The sequence below is a fragment of the Gadus morhua genome, chromosome 18 (genome assembly GCF_902167405.1).
Source record: "Gadus morhua chromosome 18, gadMor3.0, whole genome shotgun sequence".
Classification (NCBI taxonomy): domain Eukaryota; kingdom Metazoa; phylum Chordata; class Actinopteri; order Gadiformes; family Gadidae; genus Gadus; species Gadus morhua.
Genome location: NC_044065.1, coordinates 18,276,271 through 18,300,271, shown reverse-complemented (window position 1 = coordinate 18,300,271; position 24,001 = coordinate 18,276,271). Strand labels below are relative to the sequence as shown.

General features: G+C 44.6%; 2 protein-coding genes across 3 annotated transcripts in view; one reads left to right on the top strand and one right to left on the bottom strand.

Annotated features, from left to right (window-relative positions):
• Positions 1 to 18,030, bottom strand: part of LOC115530630 (breast cancer type 1 susceptibility protein homolog) — a 27,957-nt gene extending 9,927 nt beyond the window's left edge. For both annotated transcript variants that reach the window (XM_030339290.1, XM_030339291.1), the window contains exons 1-15: positions 17,972 to 18,030; positions 17,715 to 17,858; positions 16,734 to 16,812; positions 16,553 to 16,606; positions 16,236 to 16,316; positions 15,642 to 15,730; positions 15,461 to 15,500; positions 14,951 to 15,066; positions 11,716 to 14,655; positions 11,023 to 11,096; positions 9,397 to 9,565; positions 9,006 to 9,054; positions 4,537 to 4,649; positions 2,542 to 2,789; positions 1,650 to 1,737 (exon numbers count right to left, since the gene is read on the bottom strand). In XM_030339290.1, the coding sequence (XP_030195150.1) occupies positions 1,650 to 1,737; positions 2,542 to 2,789; positions 4,537 to 4,649; positions 9,006 to 9,054; positions 9,397 to 9,565; positions 11,023 to 11,096; positions 11,716 to 14,655; positions 14,951 to 15,066; positions 15,461 to 15,500; positions 15,642 to 15,730; positions 16,236 to 16,316; positions 16,553 to 16,606; positions 16,734 to 16,807 (4,135 nt within the window). In that variant the 5' untranslated portion in view covers positions 16,808 to 16,812; positions 17,715 to 17,858; positions 17,972 to 18,030. The remainder of the gene's footprint in view (positions 1 to 1,649; positions 1,738 to 2,541; positions 2,790 to 4,536; positions 4,650 to 9,005; positions 9,055 to 9,396; positions 9,566 to 11,022; positions 11,097 to 11,715; positions 14,656 to 14,950; positions 15,067 to 15,460; positions 15,501 to 15,641; positions 15,731 to 16,235; positions 16,317 to 16,552; positions 16,607 to 16,733; positions 16,813 to 17,714; positions 17,859 to 17,971) is intronic.
• On the top strand, positions 18,016 to 24,001 carry becn1 (beclin 1, autophagy related). The gene is made up of 12 exons (XM_030339292.1): positions 18,016 to 18,072; positions 18,409 to 18,540; positions 18,670 to 18,734; positions 18,816 to 18,874; positions 19,080 to 19,170; positions 19,454 to 19,590; positions 19,865 to 20,059; positions 20,583 to 20,729; positions 21,287 to 21,436; positions 21,600 to 21,660; positions 22,425 to 22,567; positions 22,988 to 24,001. Exons 2-12 carry the CDS (start codon positions 18,411 to 18,413, stop codon positions 23,154 to 23,156), a joined length of 1,347 nt encoding a protein of 448 aa, XP_030195152.1. The 5' UTR covers positions 18,016 to 18,072; positions 18,409 to 18,410; the 3' UTR covers positions 23,157 to 24,001.

Sequence of the window (24,001 nt, the reverse complement as noted above, 5' to 3'; positions counted from 1 at the left end):
GCATCTCTTCCCTGATTGGTCAGGGAGATCCATCTTGCCTGTCATTCAACAGATGAACCACAGGTGTGTGAGTGTCATGCTTCTCAATGGCAGAGATGTGGGGCCTTTCTCAGTCTGCGTTCTTCTCTTTACTTGTGTCTGCGAGTGGGGTTATGTTACGGCACCACGACTACCCGGTCAGGTTTAATTAACACATCTACCGGGTAAGGTTTGGGCACCTCAACTACAGGGCTTGGTTTAGACAACTACTTTGTTAGTTTTAGGCAACAAATCAACCTGGTTAGGGTTCGGGTGAGTGGGATATTATGGGTAAGGGTTCATGCCTTTTTTAGGATTTGTAATTTCGCAACCGAGTAATGCCATCAGCCAATAAGAGGTTATGCGTGCAATAGCATGTGTTTAACCTACAGAGTGAGTCGTCTGATGCAAACCAAACTCCAAGTGGTGTTGGGTTTTGGTACTCATTAAAAGTGGCAATCCCAATAATCTCCGTTACATTCTCTTTGGCGAAACCTTTGAAGATAAGCGGAAATCGCTCCCATAGATCTCAAGTTCTCAACGGTGTCGCCACTAACGCACACCTAGTATCATGCATAACACTGCGTCCCACTGAGTTTTCATCAGTGGCCTATAGGCACAATTACAATTGTGCTAGCTCAATCAGCAATAGATAGGGACTTACCCAGACATATAATACGTACAAATCGTCCAAGATCGACACTTTAATTCTGCGGTGAAATGTGATGCACAATTAAATGGATTACATTAAGTGTGTAGGTTGCTTATCTCTACTATAAGGGGGGGTTTGAAATCCCAATGTCTGCAGTCTGCCCTGGGCAGGAAGCCATAACAACCACCTGCTCCTTATGGACCAAACAACTCAGTCACTCTGGATAAAGCGTCCGCTAAGCGACTTTCCCAGTCCGTTACTTCCGTTTACTTTGCCAGTTTGTCTCCCTTTTCTTGTTACAGTAAACAGAGTCATGGGTCCCACTGTTACAGCAGTCCCACATCAAACATGTGTATGACAAGCCTTCCACGACAAAAGACCAACAGGAACAAACATGTTGTTAGAATGGAAAACGTTTCCCGTTTGAAGAGCCTCCTTGAACTGCGCTCGTTAATCTAAGGCTAAGGCGTCCGCAAAGTTTGTACCGTAAGCACAATAACAATTAAATCAGAATAGGTAATTAGCAATGAAATCACTCTCCAAAAGGAGTGGATTTGGAGGGAGAGGGTGAGGCCAGTGGGGAGAAGAATGGCTCTCCTATCTGCAACGACTTCTAAGGCCTGCATAACACAATAGAGTCAATACAAGAAACTATTAGCACACATGTTCAGAGAAATATTCAGGGGAAAGGAAACAGTGGGGGCATTTAAAATATTTACTTCGAACGTCAAGACATCTAAAATGACTAAAGCTGTCTTAGGCACACTACAAAAAGCATACTAAATATTGAGAGCCCATAGTGCGATGCAGAAGAATGATGACAAAGCAATTGCGATGTCGAATAGCTTTTAACACACACACACACACACACACACACACACACACACACACACACACACACACACACACACACACACACACACACACACACACACACACACACACACACACACACACACACACACACACACCCCCCTACCTGTGCACATGATGACATGGGTCACCTCAGGGGTCACCTGGGGAACGACGCGAGCCCCGATCCTCTTGGCGAACTTCCTCACCATCACCTAGGCAACAACTTGGTGTGAGTCAGTGTGGAAACAGGTCGACGCAAGCCTTTCGGAATTGGTCGACGTCACAGGCCTTAACGGAGAGGCGCGCTTTAAATCGGCTACATTGATTATCTGTAATAAAATTGATTTTATTATCGCTTCGTTTTAATCTTAAAGTTTTAATTGAATTTCCCCTTGTCGATAAAAAGCAAGAGGAAAAAGGTATTAAAACCCTCTGATGTGATTGCTAACGATTTAACCTCTGGCGGCTAGACTGCTACAGCGCTGATGCCAAGTCAATCAGGACTATGGCGAGTTGGAAACTGCGGTGATGCAAAAAGAAGTTAAGCTTGGATGAGATGGAAGGAGGTAAAGAAGGATTTCAGATATTAGAACTCCTCCTAGGTATTAGATTAAAGATAGTTATGGTTAAGGGTGCTGCAGTGGTGACGATATATGATATAGGTATGCTGTATCATTTTAGGTAGAGGTTTAGCGATCAGTACAATTAAAACACCTGGATGTGCTTAGATTTGGGGAAAAGATCTGGCTTAAAGGGGTGATATCATGCCACTAGGTGTGAGTGTGATTATCCATTGCAAGCCGTTTGAATATCTGCCCTACCCTGTGCTATAGTGACATCACAAGGGTGATGTATGCCGGATGGATCAGTAGACTGTAGTGGACACGCCCACTTGTGAGGTGACTAAAACACAGGAAAAGGCAGATTTTGCATGTAATGGATAATCACACTGACACCTGGTGGTATGATATCATCCCTTTAACTCTTCTTCCAGGACAGTTCCATCTGCATCCTACCTGTTCGCTGGACCCCAGGCCGGACATCACGAACACACACTCTGGTTTGGGCGTGGTCGCGTCAGGGGGCTCCGTCTCAGACACCCGCCTCGTCACCTGGTCTTCAGTGGCGGTCTCCTCGTTTTTCAGGCGCGGTGGTGGTTTGGTTTTGTTTTCTGTCCATTTGACCTTTGACCCTTGTGAGCTGGGTGTCCGGGTGTCACCACTGAGTCGGGTGCTGGGCCTCGTTGCCATGGCGCTCTGTGGCACTGGTGGTGGTGTGTGTGGGGGAAGGGGGGTCAAAGTTATAATAGAAGTTTGGCCATGTCTGGAACTTGGCCAATGCCACAAGAGGGTGACATTATTGAAATATTCCTCCCTATTAAAGTGAGGGTGGCACTTTTTGACATCAAGACTTGAGTTCATACATCACTGCCCGACAAATACATGCAAAGAGGGCAAGACGTTTAGTAATTTAAGGTGAAATTCACACTTTTGGCCTAAGAATGTCATGGATCCAGGAGATTCTCAAAGTGTTTGGGGTGAGGACAAAAGGTCTACAATCAAAAGCTTTTCTTTAGCAACTACTGTTCACCGGAAGGTGTGAGATTTTCTACCTCTATTTTATTGACATATGTACTTTTTTTAATGATCAAAATAAGTGAGAGATCAAGCTCTTTCAGTACTGCAGTCATTTCCAGTATTGACCTAATAATTATTCCTCATAGATTAAGATTTAAAACCTCTATGGGAGGAATACTAGTTCAGTGGAGTTCATGACCAATGACATGTATCGTGTTTAACGCCAAGTCCCAAAATAAGTCCTTAGCACCTTTAAAACAACCGCTTAGAACATTCCTCTGTAAAATAATCACTTGAGGAACTAGTGGAAGGTCAGCCGCCCGGCTCTGGCTGTGCTCAGAGAAGTTTCTAGACGCAATTAAGAGCCAGTATTCCCTGTTGGCCGCATGCCAACAACAATAACCTGCAAGCAGCCAGAGCGGTGTCTCCAGAATGGACCGTGATTTAAGGAACGCGGGAGGGGGGCTCTTCAGTGGAATAAATGAACAGGGGCATATGGGGAGACGTCGTTAGTGCCAGAGACTATTTCCGTTTCCACCGCAAGTCGCTTTGGATGAAAGTTCCTTCTCATCAGTCAGAGAAAAAGTAAAACGCAAGTTAAACAAAAAATACTTATCCCTGGCGATACATCTTATATGCCCCCCCCCCCCCCCCCCCCCCCACCACCACAAGAACAATTAGGACCCCAAGAGTTTAAACTGGTCTGCGAATGTCCGGCTTCCAGTCGCAAATGGTGTGAACCAGCTAAAGCTCAATCATCTGCATCATATTATTAATACAACAGCAGCTGGTAGCTCAATGTTCCACATTGACGCGGTGCAACAGCAAGACAGTCACTACACCGCGCTGGTGCAACGTCTTGTTGTGTCCCCAGGTTAACAGCACTTTGCAAGGCACTGATTTTCTCTATACCGTTAGCCCACTACGGTAAGATCTCCCACTGTACGTGAAGCAGAGCCCCAGTAGAGAACGGTACAGGCTTTATATACATTGAATATATATACAGAGCGAGGGGGCGAGAGCTGACAGCTTCAGTGCACACTGCTGTGTAGGGCCAAGGGACTACCTCGGCACGCAGGATGTACGGGTCTTAATGCATTGCTAATTGCCATAACTTCTCACACAATATATTACACACACAGTCATTTTTTTTATCTGAAATAGGGAAGACCATTGGAAGTGTGCGCACACAAGAATCAACCAACTGATTAATAAGTGATTAGTCGTCATAGGCTCAAAAGCAATTTGAATTTGAAATAAACAGGTGTGCAGCACTGTTAGTACTAGTCTATATATCAGTATATCTGTACGCCCCATCCTTTGAATTGCTTAGACGTTTTATTAGGTCCCTGACAAGTCTAGCCATCTGTTGTTTTGATTCTGATATATGTATGATGAGGTTATGGATCCAGGAATAGTACAGACGTGTCTCACCTGTAGCTGCAGTTTCATCGGGCCTCAACAGGCCGGGCGCTGGTGATGCAACATGATTGGCTACTGGACTGTGTGGACTGATGGAATGTCTTGTCTTGATTGGAGCACGGTCTCTAGGGGGGGAGGAGCCAAGTGAAGCACATGTATTACTTAATTTATTGAGACTTTCTTCAAACTCAGTGGTTACGAATACAGTTATTATTTTCTAAGAAGAAATATTATAGTAGAATAGCACTAATAAATAATTTAATTCGGTTTTTCTCTTTTGGAAAGGAAGGGGATGAAGTAAAAGCTGAGTAATGACATCAAAGTAAAGGTTACCGACCTCAACAGTGTAGTCACTCCTAGATTAAACATCCACAAATGTTTTTCCAATTTTGAAAACAAATGTTTTTCTTGACTGTCTGGAACCGATATCTGATGACGTGTCTACAAAAAGCTCTATGGTGTCTCTTGGTTAATGAAAGGCCTCTTCGTGGAGCTGGAAGTCAGTCTGCTTCCAGTCAGACCCAGACTGTTCAAATGATGGACCATGTAGCGGCCATGACTAAAATGGTCAAATGGTAAACGGACTGCATTTATATAGCGCTTTTCTAACTAAGTGGCCACTCAAATCGCTTTACAATATTGCCTCACATTCACCCATACACGCACACATTCGCACAACGACGGAGGAGTTAGCCATGCAAGGCGACAGCCAGCTTCGTCGGGAGCCGTCTTTAGGTGTTGCTTGCTTGGAAACCTGGGGATCGCACTCGCAACCTTCCGGTTACCAGCCAACCCTCTCTACCTCCTGAGACAGATGCGCCCACCATGACGCCACCCATTGGTTTCCACATAACGACGTTGAGGGTGTAGGTTGACCTTCTATGGACAGCATCACTGCTAAGAAAGACGGGCTGCGGACAGCGGCCTTATTTGGTACATTAAGGGCAGAACTCGACCGGCCCGTCAGACGAAGAACCCCGCTCCTTTTCAACAATACACCAGATGCACATTGACAAAAAAAAATGGATATACATACATTATACAAATATGTACTTAAAATAACATCACGCAAGGGCGAGGCTAAACATGGATCTCCTCCAATAACCCTCAAACATGAGAGCACACAGGCAGCATCACGGCCAAAGAATCATCAGACTTCTGGGATACCATGGTGATGCTAACAAAGATGACACCTTTTTCATTGGAGAGGAAGGGAGCCATCTCTAGGTGCAAGGAAAAATTATACCAAGGCTTATTAAATTAACCAGCATTAAAGATCACACACACACACACACACACACACACACACACACACACACACACACACACACACACACACACACACACACACACACACACACACACACACACACACACACACGGTGCGTGTGAGGCTTTAAATCACTGTGGCAACCAGGTATTTCCTCTGAGTGTTCTGAATTTAAATGACATAAGGTGCAGCAGCCTCTAATGACTTTGCTGTTTTTTTCCCGTTTTTCTAAAGCAGAATCAGAGTGTGGATCTGCTTCTGCTTCATTAGGGAGATGATCTGCCTGTCCTCCCCACACACATCACCCCTGGAAGGAAGCCAACGAAAAACACACTTTATACAACTTTACCATAGAAACACAGAAGAGCTTTAGCTCACTTTACAAGAGAGACAGTAGAGCTATAGCTAACTTTACCAGAGAGACAGTAGAGCTATAGCTCACTTTACCAGAGAGACAGTAGAGCTATAGCTCACTTTACCAGAGAGAGACAGTGGAGCTATAGCTCACTTTACCAGAGAGAGACAGTAGAGCTATAGCTCACTTTACCAGAGAGAGACAGTGGAGCTATAGCTAACTTTACGAGAGAGAGTAGAGCTAGAGCTAACTTTACCAGAGAGAGACAGTGGAGCTATAGCTAACTTTACGAGAGAGAGTAAAGCTATAGCTAACTTTACCAGAGAGACAGTGGAGCTATAGCTAACTTTACCAGAGAGAGACAGTAGAGCTATAGCTAACTTCACCAGAGAGAGAGACAGTGGAGCTATAGCTAACTTTACCAGAGAGAGACAGTAGAGCTATAGCTAACTTTACCAGAGAGAGACAGTGGAGCTATAGCTTACTTTACCAGAGAGAGACAGTAGAGCTATAGCTAACTTTACCAGAGAGAGACAGTGGAGCTTTAGCTCATTTACCAGAGAGAGACAGTAGAGCTATAGCTAACTTTACCAGAGAGAGACAGTAGAGCTATAGCTAACTTTACCAGAGAGAGACAGTGGAGCTATAGCTCACTTTACCAGAGAGAGACAGTAGAGCTATAGCTAACTTTACCAGAGAGACAGTAGAGCTATAGCTAACTTTACCAGAGAGAGACAGTGGAGCTATAGCTAACTTTACCAGAGAGACAGTAGAGATATAGCTAACTTTACCAGAGAGACAGTAGAGCTATAGCTAACTTTACCAGAGAGACAGTAGAGCTATAGCTAACTTACCAGAGAGACAGTAGAGCTATAGCTAACTTTACCAGAGAGAGACAGTGGAGCTATAGCTAACTTTACCAGAGAGGCACACTACAGACGCTACAGCAGTCTTTACCACAGACACTGTGTGCTGAAGCTTACTTAACAAGAGAAGGGGACACTGGTGGCTCGAAAGCAATAGAGGAACACAATATAAACCACTTTACAACAAAGAGCATTTTTCTCTTTTCGGCGGATGGAGCAGCTCAGCTGATCGTGTAGTTACATAGGTTAAATCGAATGATTGGCAAAAACAGCAAATTGGACCGGTATTATATCCAAACTGCAGGGAGTGGGGCACAAAGAATAGGGGAAACGAGAACAGAGGACCACAGGGTCACTGCCAGTGCTGTGTGAATGGTAGAATCCCAGTAAAAATGCGGAAAGGCTAGTCTTGTGTGAACGCAGAAACTGCTGCCTTTGACGTAAAACTAAGGCCCCGTCCACACGGGCAAAAACAATCTTGAGTGTGCATCAACCTGCGCGCATACAGCTTGCGTGCTGTATACAAAGATTCAGTCAAGGAGGAGATAGCAGTTGTTTAACCTTTCAGATTCATCAGAAATACTTTTTAATGTACAGTTAGTAATTAGATTTACCAAGGGGCTGTATTTAAAGCTGCAAAAAAAAATTAAGAGAAATTCAACCCAACACTAACGTCGCCCAGCTGCTTGGGGAGCGATGACGTCATCGTTTGTATTTCAGGGGTCCACACGAATCCTAACACGAAAACGCATAGGTCCTTTTTTAACTTGTCCACCCTGGGACCTGGTTTCAGAAAAGTGTGCTTACAGGTAAGCCCAAACGCACAAGTCTTATGCGTCTTCACCAAAAAATCGGTTCCGTGTGGACAGCAATTTCACGACATCCACGGTGTGAAAGCGTTGACAGCGGCAGTGTAGTTTACTTAGCACAATGGTGCTATGAATAGCTAGCATTTGGGAGAGTAAAAGACAGCCTACACAGCGACGGAGAATAAAGAAATGAAGAAAAATCTACAATTTGGACTAAAGTACAAAAATATAAAACTATAAAAGTCCACTATTGTACAGAAGTGGATGGGAGACTCATTAATTCTAGCTAATTCTCTTGACAACATCAGCATGCCGCTTAAATTAAGCTCTGCCATTTAAAATATATTAACACGGTCTCTAGTGATCAGAGGTGTTAAACGTAGAACAGTGATGGATGTCTTATCTCATTAGATGTGTTAAGCTGAGGCGCCTCTCACAGCTGTATAATAAGAAAGAACAGATTTACTCTTCTAATGCTAATGCCACTGCTTTCCCCCTGCTCCAGAACCTGACTTTAACCATACTAAACCTGAACCACACGTTTACCCTTTCTAAATTCAGTAGACATCCAAGTCTATAGGTATATTGTATTGGGATTTTAACCAACCACCTTTTCCCTGGAGTCAAGGTTTTGCAAACCTTTCAGCTAAACCTATCAATCCATAACCTAATCACCATGTCCTAATAACCAAGTCATGGGGTATATTTGACCATTCATCACGGTTCCTTGAAACGATAGATTTCATAGAAAGGAGACAATTCATTGAGCCATAGCCCTCTGAATAGTAGGCCGCATACAGTTACATGAATAATAATGGTTCATATTTCCTGATGCTGTTTTTTTGTAGTTAGGCTATTTAGGGAAACAGGATATAGGCAGTTTGATATGTACTATAGAATTACCCTTCTTCGTCAATAGGCCTAGAAGCGATCCATAAAGCTCAATGTAATTTTGAGCTTTATGGATTTTGAGCTTCAGTTCACTGAAGTTAAACAGACCAACAAACCCCAATGTTATTTAACGACACACATTGTTAATTTTACAGTAGGCTACTGTGTGCAACACATTTGTCCATCATCCTTAAACACAAACGTATACCAATCTAATACCTAGAGCAAAAGTAGGACAATTAATGATCTAAAAGAATCCTTGAACAGCATTTGAAGCAAAGCTTTCTCACCTTGCGGCCTGCTTTACTTCCAGGGCACATGGCATAGAGAGGTCTTCACCTTAGGAAACATTAAGTAAATAAATGATCAGCATTTCTGGGACCCTTGTTTTGAGAATAAAAAATAATTTGTGTATTAGATCTTTATTGCAATCTACAGTTGGGTCTAACATTCGACCTGGGAGCAAATGGCAGATGTGTCGATTGACTAATTAACGTCATTATTAATGAATAATTGAATGAATTTAAATTGCTAATTAATTGGCAATGTAGCGGAAAATTAATTAGTATAAATAACACAAATGAATATTGAATTTGCTTAATATTTGCTAATTGAATGATGGTTTCAAGGTTTAATTGGATGATTAGTAAGAGGTTTAATTGGTTGATTGGACAGCTGTACCTGTGGTGGGCTGGTCCGCAGGGAGCTCTGACTCGACGGCGGTACCCGTGAGCGGCTGGTCTGCAGGGAGCTCTGTGCCGGACCCCTCCTCCTTCTCCTGCAGCACCTCTGTGACCAGCGCCATCAGGTTCCCCAGCCGCAGCAGCTCCTTCTGCATGGCCTGCCTTTGCTGAAATCACACATTTCGCACATGCTTTTATCCAGAGTGATTCCCACTGAAGGAGATGAAGGTCATCACCCAGAGGTCAGCCGTCTAAAGTACTAGGGTATTCCGTCGACACTGGGGATCGAACCTAGTGCCTTTCTGCTGGGAGTCATGGATGCACTCACCATGCCGAGTGCTTATATTCTTGCATTGTTGGCTCCAGTGGGAATCGAACCCCTGACCTTGGCAGGGATAATGCCATGCTCTAGCAGTTGAGCTGCAAACAACCCTGTTAAGCTACACAGGACTTCAATCAACTACAACAGACAACGCAAACATTGAAAGGGACTGAATGTGGTCTTGTAATGTTACTAAAGTAACCTCTGCGTTGTTCACCTATTTACCTGAGCTAAAACTGATTTGAAACAATGGAACCAATGGTGGCAGTGAATAAATGCACAGCAAACAAACGCAGCAATGACTCATCTGGGACGGCAGGGGAGGAAACTAAATAAATAAAACCAAGGTCTCTCTAATCGATGGGACACATTCCCTGCTGCCCGACTTCAGCCCTTCTTGGAGAACACAGAAGAGTTTAGGAAGGGAGTCTTAAAGAGAGAGGCTCGACAGAGACACATACAGAGTATTAGAGACAAGAGGGACAGTCGATAGTGCTTTCCAGACATGTTAATAGATTGCACAGAGGAGGATCAGCAAGTTAATTGTGCTTTAACCAAAATAAATATAAAGTATTATCAGTAATTTAGTATAATTTAAACACTAAAGTCTATGACTCATAATTATTAGTCATCCATGTTTACTATATTCTTATTCACTCTTTATTATAATAATAACTTTCCCCATTGGGGCAGTAGATATCTATTAACTTATGAACTAGTCACAACAAAAAACGTGTATGTGTGTCTAGTGTGTGTTGTGGTGAACCCAGACCATCTCTAAACCCTAATGTGGTTCACTTTGACTCAGAATAAAAAACACTAAGTAGATGAAAAAAGTGTAAAGTAGTGAAGATGGATGGTGGGGGGGTTATCTCCAAGGAAACATTTCCTCCTACATAAATATAATGCAGTTTAAGAAATATGCTGAGCCTGAATTTTCTCTCTCTCTCTGCACACGCAATCTGTCCTTTTCCTAAAGGTTGCATGCATTCTAGAGGCATGCATGGCTGCCCTCTACAGGCCAGTGGGGGACAGTGCAGCTTGGAGAGCGCACGCCAAGGATGTGACATACTGCTGAAACAGCAGTAGCGCTTTGATTTATAGCCTCGGCGCTGGTGTCTGATGGAAACACAATTCATGTCGACACAAAACAGGGGCCGCGGAGGAAGAGCTCGGCAAAGTGCATCAGACGTGCTGTGGGTTCTCCATCTCTATTTTCGCCCTACCCCCTGCCTCAGAGCACATATTCATTCCATCCGTAACACAGAAAAAAAAAAACAATAGTCTGTTCGGAGGACGAACCTGGGTGACAAGTAGATCGCTGGAGAATTGTGATGAGTCCATCGAAACGCCGTTATCAATTGCAGCGATGTCACCTGGAAGGAACACACACTTTTTCATGATTGCATACAAAACAATATATTTCAGGGTTGAACCCCATTCTGCATTATAATTCCAGATCCCTGGAGAGTTTGTATGTCCCCGACAGGTATAGCTGGGATGAGCTGTGCTACATACAGTTTGACTTAAAAGAAGACATAAAACGGAAATTGACATTAAGCTGGTCAACTCCTCTTAAAAATCGTCTAATGGCTGACTTAAGTTTAATAGGCTGAGCAGCCGGGGATCCCAATCCAATCAGAAATAATATTGATAATATCATAACCAAAAACCTGTGGGATAAAAACAAAGTCCTGCCTCATGCATCCTAAGTTAAACCTTCCCTAATTTCCTGTTTTACTTGACTTTATTACTAGCAAAGCAACACTTTATAAAGGCAAAATTGACTTTATGAATAGAAAGGAAACCCTTGCAAAAACCTAAATAATGTTCTTTAACATCACAGAAAAGCAGAAAATCCCCCATATAAAAACAGATTTCTAACAAGGCAGAGATGAGTAACATCACATTCAATCCACCCCTAATGTGTTTTATAAACCTGAGTTACAAAGAAGATCTCAGCAGAGGGTGTAATTCAATAGAAAATGGACTTACATTCAGCGGGTGTGTCAAAGAGATCCACAGAGGCCTGGCTGAACTCCACAAAGTCTGGGCTGGGAGGGCACACGGCTGGGTTGGCCAGCGGCGTGGCCAAAACGTTGGGCTCCTCACACCCAGACCCCCTCTGTGGGCCATTCTGAGCCTCGGCCGGGCCTTCAAGACCATTACACTGGACCGCGGGAGGATGACATTTAAAAATCTCTGCTAGAGTAGGTATCTCCTCATCTGATGAAGACTCTAGCCTGTGAGCCTTCCTCATAGGGTTCTTCTTGATGGGGGAACCGGCACTCAGGCCGCTGCATTCCGGCTCTTTGTCAGAAGACTCAACCACTTGTGGCTCGAGTCCGTCAGGGGTTATGGAGCCATTGGTATTGACTAGTACTTCCACGCTGTTGTCCGTATTACCTTGCGTGGCCGACATGGCAGTGGAATTGCATGGTGTTGTTTTGGGCAGGGTTACTGCATCAAGTTTTCTCTTGGTAGGCTGCTTGGGTTTGTTGGCAGTTTGCAGACGCTTTTTACTTCTGGAGGTCACGCCAAGAGAGCCGTCTTCAGTTACTTCCAGCGCACTGAAGAGCAGGACTGACTCAGATGCATCAGGGGTAACGGTGCAACGCAGACTTTTTGCAGCTTTATTAGGGCTGAGGGTACTAGAAGCCGTGTTCCCGGAGAGACAGCCTACACCACTATCCGGGCACTTGGTTAAGGACACATTGTCCGACTTCAATGCTTCCTCTGACTGGACAAGACGCCTCCTCAAGCCTCGAGGTCTTATCCCTGACAAGCTTGTGTTTCGTCTTGGTGAATAAGAAGAGGCAACCATATCGCCACAAGAGGATTTTTCCATCTCTGGCTGCTTTTCCGATGGTTCCGTTGCAGATTTTTCTGTGGACTTGGGAATCTGATCTGTTATGCATTCAATTCCTGGAACAGAGTCATCTACCGTCTTAGAAATTTGAGTGCTTTTGTTCGACCTAAGACTGCTTCTGGTTCCCTTTGGGCTGCCAAGATGGAAGGACTTTCTTTTAGCCACTTTGAAGCTCTTCATCAGCTGTTCAGTGTCGACCTCACTATCGCTCATATCCTCGTCTTCCTCCCTCTCAACACATTTGATCAGACAGGGGGAATCTTCAGTACATGCACCGTTCTGATTGGCTGCCATGATACTCTTAGGGGCAGGGCTTGGTACTACTGCCACAGCGGGACTTCTACAAGCTGTATCTATTTGTACGATGGAGGGTGACCTCGCCTCACAAGGACTTGTGGTATTAGGAACTTCAACTATAGAGCCATTCATTTGGGTCAAAACTTTAGTCTGGCTCAAAGGAGCCACGGAACCCTCAACAGATCCAGTTTTCTCAATTCCTCCGATATCGTCTTTGCAGATACATCCGTTTTTTTGGGTGACATTTACCCCCGTTTGATTCCCTTCATCTAATATAATAATTTTAGTTTTCGCAGGTGGATGAACCAGATTATCTTTATCTGGGCCAGGTTCTATAAATGTCTGTCCTCTTGTACATATCGCCCTCTTGCTAGGACGCTTTCCAGCACAACTACCCGGAACTTCCTTGGCAATATGCAGGGATCTTCTACTGCGAGTGGTCCTGCCTACTGTGGCACCCACCTCCTCGCTGCTCGGGTAAGTCTCAATTTGAACATGTTCTTCTCCACACCCCATCCTGCTCTGGGGTCTCTCTGGAACGGCTTCTCCTCCTAGAGCGCCGACTAGAACCAGTGGTTTTGTCCCTCTTGCCGATATTCTGTTTTGCCGTTTGACACCTTTCCTCAGCCCAGGTCTCCTCTTAGGGGAAGTTTCCAGTTTCTCTGCAGTTTCTATATTAAGGTCAGCATCAATGTCCTGCATCGCGTGGCCTGTTCGATTAGCGGATTTTCTCTCCAACTTGAGCACAGCCCTGTTGAACGCCAAACTGCTGGCTTCTCCTTCCTCATCTGTTTCTTCTCCTTCCTGTGGTGGCGGCTCCTCCGATTGAGGAGCCGCCAATCGGCTCCTCCCACTGAGGTCCAAGGCTCTCGGTTCTTTAGAAAAATCATTGTCTGTAACACTGGATTGATGGTTTGACACCTGCGGTGGGATCTCCACAACACCTTCAGCAGCCTCAACACCGCCATCTTCAGCCTCAAAGTTGGATTTGGTTTCATAATCACCTGGAATGGGTTGGTGGCTCTCTCCAGCGTCAGCGTGAGGATTGTATTCTTCAGTCACCGGTGGTGGGTCATGAGGGATGAGTTGAAGGCGTTGTTGTGGTGGAGAGAAGGATCTCTTCCCCCGGCGAGTGTAAACAATCCCGAACACTTGGTCTTCTAGACTTTTGACCTGATCTTCGGTCTTCTGGTCGGCCTCAGGCTCGGCTCGCCTGAGGCCGACCTGCTCTTCGGTCTTATGGTCGCCCTCAGGCTTTTCTCGCCTGAGGATCTTTGTAGAGGTCGACGAGATGCTCCCTCCGGGGGAAGTAGGAGGGCCTTTTGGATCAGAGGTGGGGTCCGGGTGTACCACCGACCCCAGATTCTCCGTGAGAGGAACTTGTAGGAGCCACTGGGAGACCTTCTCCACACTTTTCCTCGCCTGACGCTGGATCTTTTGGGTTTTTCCGGTTTCCTTCTCTGCATCGTCTTTTGGTGCTTGCTGTTGCATGACATCATCAGCAACCAATGCGAGGCGGGATGGCGGGTACTCCAGCTGGGCGAGGCGCTTCTTGCCCCTCGTCCGGGGTCTTGATGTTGCTTTTTCCACCACTTCGGCCATTTCTTGTTTCTCTACTGGCTCTACGGTAGGGCTGATTCCCACACGGATGTACCCCTTTTCTCCTGAAGTCTGTGGCGTTTCACTGAAGCTAGTATCCAAGCCGTCATTTATCACCATCAAACAGTTGGAATCTTCTAAATCCATGAGGCTGGCAAATCCATTGTTGGCTGTGAAGAACAATAATTCATTATTTCTTCCAGCCTGGAATAGGTCACTGACAGTCACATAGACCATAAGGTTTTATTTGTATTAATGTCAACATGTAGCATTTTCAAACTGTAGTGTAAATTATATGTATTTTTTTTTTTTAAATACAATCAAAACAATCAAATATGACTTCTCAACTTCAAAGTATGCAAAAGATCAGCAAATATGTGGAAATATAAGCTGTTAATAGATATGAATGTGGCATGATTTGTGATCAGCAACATAACAGCATACCAAATGAGAGACAGGAATTACCTTCTACGGTGGAGGAGTGAGTCCCTGAAAGACCGTGTTCCTCACTATCTCCGTTGTCATGGTGATTATCGGGTGCGTTTCCAGATAAAAACGTGCTTCCTTCTGTTTCCGTCATGCTGGCCAAAAGAAAAAACACACAACAAACAATACTATTTGTAACACCCAAGCCAAGGAGATCTTAACATTGAGGTTTATCTCCCTTTTTCGTGTGATTTCACATTAAAAGTAAAAAAACAGCGGCAGCATAATGCAACAAGAATCAAGAGAAATTAAGTCATGCTTTGGCCTCTAGGCGTTCGGCTGATTGCAAAGGTCTCTTTGGTCTTCGGAAAGTTTCCATAGACATGTTGCAGCTTGTTCAGAATTCTTCAGGTAAACTACCAACAAAAACCCAAGTGAGAGGACATAGCCCTCCAGCGTTAACTTCCCCGCCTCATTTGCTGCTACTGCTCATACTCTAGTTCTCAGGATGTCTTTTCAACACATTGAGGTATTGTAATGGTTACTTACCTCTGTGACCTTCTCCTCTGCAGGGTCAATCCTGTGAAGTCTGGAGAACGAAGCAGAGGGTCATCTCATTAATCTTGTCAGTGACACAGACCTGCTCTACATGTCAGATGACCACATAACCAAACATATAACCAGCTTTCTTTTCAGTGAAGACAGCAAAACAAACAAATGAGATACTTACAGTTGGTCTTGGTGTCATTTTCATAGGCTTCAATCATATTTTGTAAACCTGTTATTAATCGCTGGAACCCAGGGCTCTCCTGTAAACTCCTAAATGGGTCAAATAACATAGTTCATAATTAGAATATTCTTTTTTACAATTAGTCTAATGAAGTCTTTCACAATTAGCTTACTGTTGACTGTGAAGAGACTATGAAAATCCTGCAATGATAAGGTGTTGTAGGTAAGATTAAGAGCTATCATTTGAATTTAATTTGTTAGCAATGCTATAGCCATCCTTCAGCTAGTTGACTCAAAGAGCAGCATGCACAATCTCTTCCATGATTGGCTCAGTGAATCAAACATGCCTGCCAATCACATGTGAGCAGACAGGAAGCGTGCGTCTGGTTCTTTAAGGAGAGGACATACCAAAGCTTCTACCAGCTTGTTCATACATTTGTCCATACTAGTGAATTTGCATGCATATCTGGAATATTGGATCACATTACTAATGTTATGGTAACTTCCCTTGGATTCACTTGTACTTGTTGTCAATATCAACCACAGAGAACATCATGTTTATATGAATAACAGGGTAAATAAGACTTCAACCTACCTTTTAGTGACCTTGGTTTTGCAAACCGGGCAGTTTGCCTCTCTCTTTTTGGTACCTTCGAGAAGCTTCTGCATGCAGAACCTGGTGAAAACAAACACACATTCACAATTACATTCACAATAAAGTACAATAACCATCCTAATATGAACAAATCAGAAAAGGCCTTCCCATGCTGCTGCTGTTATTGTTGATCCTTCAAGCTTTGTCCTACTGCGGTATCTGGTGGGTTTTTTGGTTGCGTTCTCAAATCGGCTAGACATTCTTTTACTTGAACGTGAAAATACCTAAATACAGCCAATAACGTTACACAAACTTACTTGCAAAACTGATGGTCACATTTAGTCGACACTGGTGTGGTCATCAGTTCAAGGCTAAGTATTGAAAAACAAGAAGTTAGCACATTGCGGATCAAATAAGAAGGGATGATTCAGATAGTTATTCATAGAGCATAACGTTATGGAAAACCATACAATATACTGTCACAAATGTGACACTCACCATATAGGACACTGCAGTGTATCCCAGAGTGCTGATATACCTCTCCTGACGTCCTCTGCTCTGGGGCTTTTCATTGTCTCTAAAATTGAAGACATTCAATTCTTAAGAATAAACAAAAAGATTTTGTAGTGTTTACAATTGGCCTTTAAGAGGGATCCTGCTTTTAGGGACTCTATTAAATAGGATAACAAACCATATAAATCCCATGGTGTCTGTAAGTGTTAGAGGTGAAATCTACCACAACCAGACATTATTTCTTTCTGCAGTTTTCACAGTATTTTTGCACTAGAATCAACCGTGGCTGGTACCACACTTGAACACTTGATGCATGATGCATTTTAAATGACATCCCTTTTGGTCTTGTGTCTTCATTTTTCTTAAAATAATTGTAGCTGAAAATAAACATAGCCAAATAACAAACACAACAACAATAGCTTCAGTCATTGAGGACAAAAATAGTCCAAATGCTAGGCCCAGATTTTTTAATTTAGTTTTACAAATCAAGAGTAGGCCTGATTCGACTAATTGGCTGTGCATCCTTTCCTTCTGCCCTTGTAGTCTAAGACATGCTGCCCACCAACTTTCAATGTACAATGCTGCCACTGGTGAATTTGTAGCAATTTACATAATTATTCCTCCACACTATCCTGTAATTCACCAAAACACCCTGAAACAACTCGAGCCTCAAATACTTATGCCACCATACGTGGAACTAACAGCGAAAGCAGGCCAATGGCAACCAACCTTCCTCCCTCACTTTAAAAACCACCAGCCGCCACTGGTGTACAAGATGTAATAAAAGTAACACTGATATTGATAGTGAACCAAGGTTTGTTGTGTTCACACTCTTTCACACCACTATCTGTAGCAGATGATGGCTCAGATCAGGACATCAATAAGTAAGCAATGTCCCCTACTCATATATGTGTAACGTTGTTTTCTACTGTAATCTACAAATGCATATGTATTTAATATGTTTACCTTCTCTCGTATGCCTCCTGTGGGTTCTTGACGTTGGTTTCAGGTTTTCCCGCAACTCTCCCCTTCTTCAGGGGAATAGGAACACAGCGCCATGTCACCAGGAACACCAACTAGCGCCCCTACTGTCTGGAGTACCGGTGCAATCTACAAATGTATTTATATTTTTGAGGTTTGTTATAAAATGTACTTTCTATATCGATGTAATTGTAATTATTTCCTAAAATTTCCCCCAAACGTCGAATATTACATCTACTTACAATAGTTGATGTTCCGCCTCCTCCATGACCGCAACAGTGACGATACGACGATAACGACGTCATATCCGGGATAAACATCAACAAGGAAGACTGGTCCCGAGGTAGAACATAAATAACTCTCACTAAAACATATGAGATCCTCGGATCAAAGATTGAACGCTGATACTTATTAATAGCAGTTATATAGCACAATAAATAATGTATAGATAAAAGTACTATTTGGCCGGTCTTTCTTTCTAAAGATTCTCCAAATTGTTAGCGGTTAGCAAATTAGCTTTTCGCGTATTAGACTTCAATCTGGCTCATCTTGACAGATCGACTGCCATGACAGCACAGTGCCTATATCAGCGGGTTGTTTTTCTGGTGGATGCCTGCTGTACCAAGTCTGTTTACTAAATAGCGTGTTGTTGTGTTGTTATTTGTCTGCTTCCTTGCAGCGATGGAGGGCTCCAAGTCCTCTACCAGCACCACCATGCAGGTCAGCTTTGTGTGTCAGCGGTGCAGTCAACCCCTGAAGCTGGACACCTCATTCAACGTGCTGGACCGCGTCACCATCCAGGAACTCATTGGTAGGTTGTCGTTGACAGGTGACATATCTGAGTCTGACAGGTCCTGATCGATTCCCTGTTGACGAGATGCGTGTGTCAAAAGCTGTCAGATCGTTAGAACTTTAACTTCCTTTTGTTTTTCTTTTCAAGCGCCTTTGGTGACCGTGACCCCAAGCAAACAGACGGACAACAACGAAGGAGATCATGCACCAGAGGTGGGTGTGCCTGGTGGAAGGTCGACCTTCTCAGCACAGTGTAAACAAACCTGTTTTAATGCCTGCTGTTTGTCTACCCAGGAAACTTTTGTGGAAAGTAAGCAGGATGGCATAGCGAGGAAATACATCCCTCCTGCCAGGTAAGACATAGGTGTTAGTACCTGTTTCAATTATAAACCCCCCCCCCCCGCCCAACATCAGAGAATTTCCAGAATCTATAAAGGCTCCATTAACTGTTTCTCTCTCTCAAGCAATTGATAATGATGTACTTGATTAATAGCCAAACCTCTCAAATTAGCCTTGTTATAAATGGTAGACTTCTGAATGCTGTTTCCTCCCCACCAGGATGATGTCCACCGAGAGCGCCAACAGCTTTACTCTGATTGGAGAGGCGTCTGACGGCGGCACCATGGAGAACCTGAGCAGGAGGCTGAAGGTTTGAATCCCCTACGTCCCATAGCTACCTGATGTGGTTTATAATATATCATTATGGAGAGAAAACGTAACGCTGGCTGTTGCGATTTACAGTAATATTGAGTCGTTTATTCATGGCCTTGAACATGTGATTTGGGAACAGGTGGTGTGTTCGGACTTCTTACTAACTTAATGCCATGTATCTCGATTCACCTTTGAAGTGGTGAAAAATCCCCTGACCAAATAACCAAATAATAGATTACAGAAAATATACCTCATCTGTTGACATGGCCACCGTCCCCCAGGTGACCAGCGACCTGTTTGACATCATGTCGGGCCAGACGGACGTGGACCACCCGCTGTGTGAGGAGTGCACTGACACCCTGCTGGACCACCTGGACAACCAGCTCAACATCACCGAGAACGAGTGTCAGAACTACAAGTAAGACGGCTGCCGAGTCTTACACACTGACACACGGACACACGCACGGACATGAACACACACATCGGCATGAGCACACACACACACACACGCACACGCGCACACGCACACGGACACAACGATACAAACGTCACACCCACGCCGACATAAACACACACGTCTACATAAACACACACACACACACAGATATAAATGTCCTACACATGGACACACACTCACCAACATAAACACACTCCCTCTCAGACTAGTGTGTGTGCGTGTGCCCTCCCCTTAGGCAGTGCCTGGAGCTGCTGTCGGAGCTGCAGGTGGAGGAGGAGGAGAGCCTGCTGGCGGAGCTGCGCCAGCTGAAGGAGGGGGAGGAGGTGCTGGTGCAGGAGCTGGAGGCGGTGGAGGAGCAGCGGGCCGCCGTGGCCCAGGAGCTGGCCCAGGGCCGGAGCCACTCCCAGCAGCTGGACACCGAGGAGCTCCAGTGAGTCCCGATGATCGTTTAGAGGATCAGTCTATGGAACACTCAGGCTGCACAATGATGCAATGCTATTTTGTCGTCCATTGGGTATTGTGCCCTCCTCAGGGGATCGTCTTATCGTGACGCCCCGTTTTAAAGTCTCCATTTATTACGATGAGAAGATGTGACCGTAGTAATTTCAGTCTGATATCCTACTTAGAATTCCAATGCAAGTCAATTTGATGAGCCTCACTTTGTAGACTGTTTAGTATGGATTTCATAAGCATATTGTCATGTTTATCGGCAATTGCAATGAGTATCGCCATAATTAATGTTTCCCTAAGCTTCTATGCGACTAAGTCTTGAGTGGGGCTGAGAGAAATTGGAAGCGTCCATGAGCAAGATTCAATCATAATATTGCAGAAGTGAACTAATGTTATATTGTCCTGTTAATGTTCAATTGAGTATCTAAATGTGTTTGTGTGCGTGTGTCTGCTTCTGTTAATGTATGTGCACGTGCGCGTGTGTGTGTGTGTGTGTGCCCCAGGTACCAGAAGGAGTACAGTGAGTTCAAGCGGCAGCAGCTGGAGCTGGACGACGAGCTGAAGAGCGTGGACAACCAGATGCGCTACTGCCAGGTCCAGCTGGACCGCCTCAAGAAGACCAACGTGTTTAACGCCACCTTCCACATCTGGTGAGAGAGACGGCGCTTCTGGACCGCTCAGGGACTCACCCTGCTGAAACACACGCCTGGAGCGGTGTACACCGATTTAGACTGGTTTAGACCAGCATAAACGTGTTCTGAGCCGTTAATACCTGCTGTAACCAGTTAAGATCTGTTATGACCAGTTCAGGCTTCCTAGCTCCGTTCACATTTGTCATTTTGGGCTAGGGTCAGGCTTGTGAAGACCTAGTTTTTCATAGTTTTAAAACTAGTTTGAAATTACTTTTATGAAAACTAAGAATGGAAAAGCATAACTTACGCAGACGACGATATACATTATGTATGCATATCAGATCATTAAGAATAGTTGGACAATTCGATCGTGGAACTTATTAGTATGTATAATATATAATAATAATCTATGATATAATAGTATGCTCAAAGCACATACTGAATGGAGGGTGAACACACGCGGTCAAACTAGATGAAGGGACGCAGCATTTATATTAATTCCCATGGGGAAGTCTATTTTAAGCAGAGTACTGAACCCAAGGCTGAGATATTGCTCTGCCCTCCCTGTGGTGCAGGCACAGTGGTCAGTTCGGCACCATCAACAACTTCCGCCTGGGCCGGCTGCCCAGCGTGCCGGTGGAGTGGAACGAGATCAACGCCGCCTGGGGCCAGACGGTGCTGCTGCTGCACGCCCTGGCCAACAAGATGGGCCTCAGCTTCCAGAGGTACACGCGCTCGCTCATCCATTCACTCATCATCCTTCCACCGACCCACCCAGCCACCGATCCAAGCATCCATCCATCCCTCCATCCATCCCTCCACCCGTCCATCCATCCGTCTGTAGACTGAGCTTCTTGACTGCTGAATAACTCTCCGGACTCCCTGCAGGTATCGTCTCGTACCCTATGGGAACCACTCCTACCTGGAGAGTCTGACGGACAAATCAAAGGTACCGATCACCCTGTCCCCCGACCCACATCCATTCCTCTAGCGTGATCATACGTGTTTCCAGGATTATGTTGAATTTAGACGGTTTCTGCTTAAAATAGATGGGTCATGAAGAGGTCTCTGGAAGTGTTTGGTATTCTGAGCGAGAGTCAACTTTCTGTGTGAAAATAATCAGACATATTCACCTGGTCTGCAATAGTTGTCCTTGACAAGCAGGATGAATTCCCTTTTTGGACTTTGCTTGCTGTTTTGGAACGTAAGAGAGTCTGCCTCAAAGAAAAAAAACTTGGCCCGTTGACATTGGTGCAGGTCATTTTGTGTTGGGAGGAATGAGGCAACTGAACTATCCACAAATGTTTCAAGGACAATGAATTGATGATACATAGCGTAATCTTTTAGAACCGAGCGAGGCAATTCCCTGTTAATAGTACACCTGTGATACATCCAGGAACGTGACCATCGTAAACACACTGTGTAAAGAGCCCCTACTTTAAAACAACTGAATCGTCCTCATACCTCATACTCACTATATTTACTTGTATATCCCAGGCCTCAGCGTCTATATGAACACCAAGTGTCTTTCATGAACCCTGCTAATAACTTCATAGGGTGTAACTTAAAGCACTTGATCCATTGATAGTGAATGAGGTGGGATACCTGTCCCACAGACACACTCACTAACTATGTTGAGCCATTTGACTGCCTTGAAATAAGCGCAGAGTTATACTGACTCACTTAACGGTGTTGTCGTGGTCACTTCCGTAGGAGCTGCCGTTGTACTGCTCCGGGGGCCTGCGCTTCTTCTGGGACAACAAGTTTGACCACGCCATGGTGGCCTTCCTGGACTGCGTGCAGCAGTTCAAGGAGGAGGTGGAGAAAGGGGACACAGGCTTCTGTCTGCCGTACAGGTACGGCTTCCCACTTCCCCGGCCCAGACACATTTAGCCGAAAGGCTGAATTGTTCACCTTGAAACCATCTTGTTTCTTAACACTAGCTGGGTGAGTTCCGTGTTCAGTCCAGCCAGCATTTAGAACCAAGAAGGGTGAATAGATCCAGAATGGAAGGAAGGTGGCTGCTCTGGGAATAAGGCCCATATTAGGAGATGCAACAGTAAAGAGTTTCTAGACATTCAAATAAGTTCATCATGCTAAAGATAACCAGGCAGAGTTAACATAGACTGCATAGAAGCAGACATTTTGAAGGCAAATTAATTTTTGAAGGTAGAATTCTGTAATAATGCAAAATGGAAGTAAATCCTAAGAAACATGGCAGTCTTCTGAATCCTAGTGCTGCTTTCAATCTAACCAAGAGTTTGTGCCTATGCCAGGATGGACGTGGAGAAAGGTAAGATCGAGGACACGGGGGGCAGTGGGGGCTCCTACTCCATCAAGACCCAGTTCAATTCTGAGGAGCAGTGGACCAAGGCCCTCAAGTTCATGCTGACCAACCTCAAGTGGGGCCTGGCCTGGGTCTCCTCCCAGTTCTACAACCGCTAGAGCTCCAACTAATGGGCCCTGCTGCTTCCACACGGCATCGGATTCCCTGATTTCCAGGCTTTTACCTAAGACCAGTTCTGGCCAATTACGTGCCTAGGAGGCCCCTTCTACAATATTAACCAATCACTTCACCCGTCATCTAATGACAAGCTCCTCCCTCTGAAGCTGAAAGTAACTGGGCTAGTTATGAGGCAATTCAGCTGGTGTAGTCATCAACTGGAACGTAAATATGCGCTTCGTGGCTCAGGACTGGCTGTGATGGAGTGAGTCTATCCAATGGGAGGAAGGAGAGGTTTTTGCCTAGGATGTGGAGGTGTTGCCCCTGGGTGTGCATCTTATCGTTTGATAACAGTGTGTGTTGCAGTGTGGCCATCAGCCAACCTTAGGTCAAGACTGTGTATAAGAATGCACCACAGACAACGAACCGAGTGACACAATAAGTCTCAAGGCGTTGAATTCATGTACTCATACAACTGTAGGCAAACACGTGTTTGTTTTCTGCATAATGGACTGTCGAGATTTTCCCTGCCGATTTCTGATTGGCTGACATGAGATTTCACCAAATTCAATTCCCAGGCCAGTGGTGTTCATTCATTCTGTAATATATTTCTGGTAAGAAATCCTGGCCCCTGTCAAATGTTCAATCTCCAAATTCATCAGTTTCACAGCCAGTGAACTCATTGTACAGTGATGAAACTAGTCAGGATTTGTACCAGTATCTTTGTTTTACCTAGTCATCTGCTGTGTTTTAATGTGAACCGGGTATTGGTGAATAACTGAGAGAAGTCCCATGTTAGACAGCAGCAATGTACGATTTGCAATAAATAAGATGTTATATAATCCCA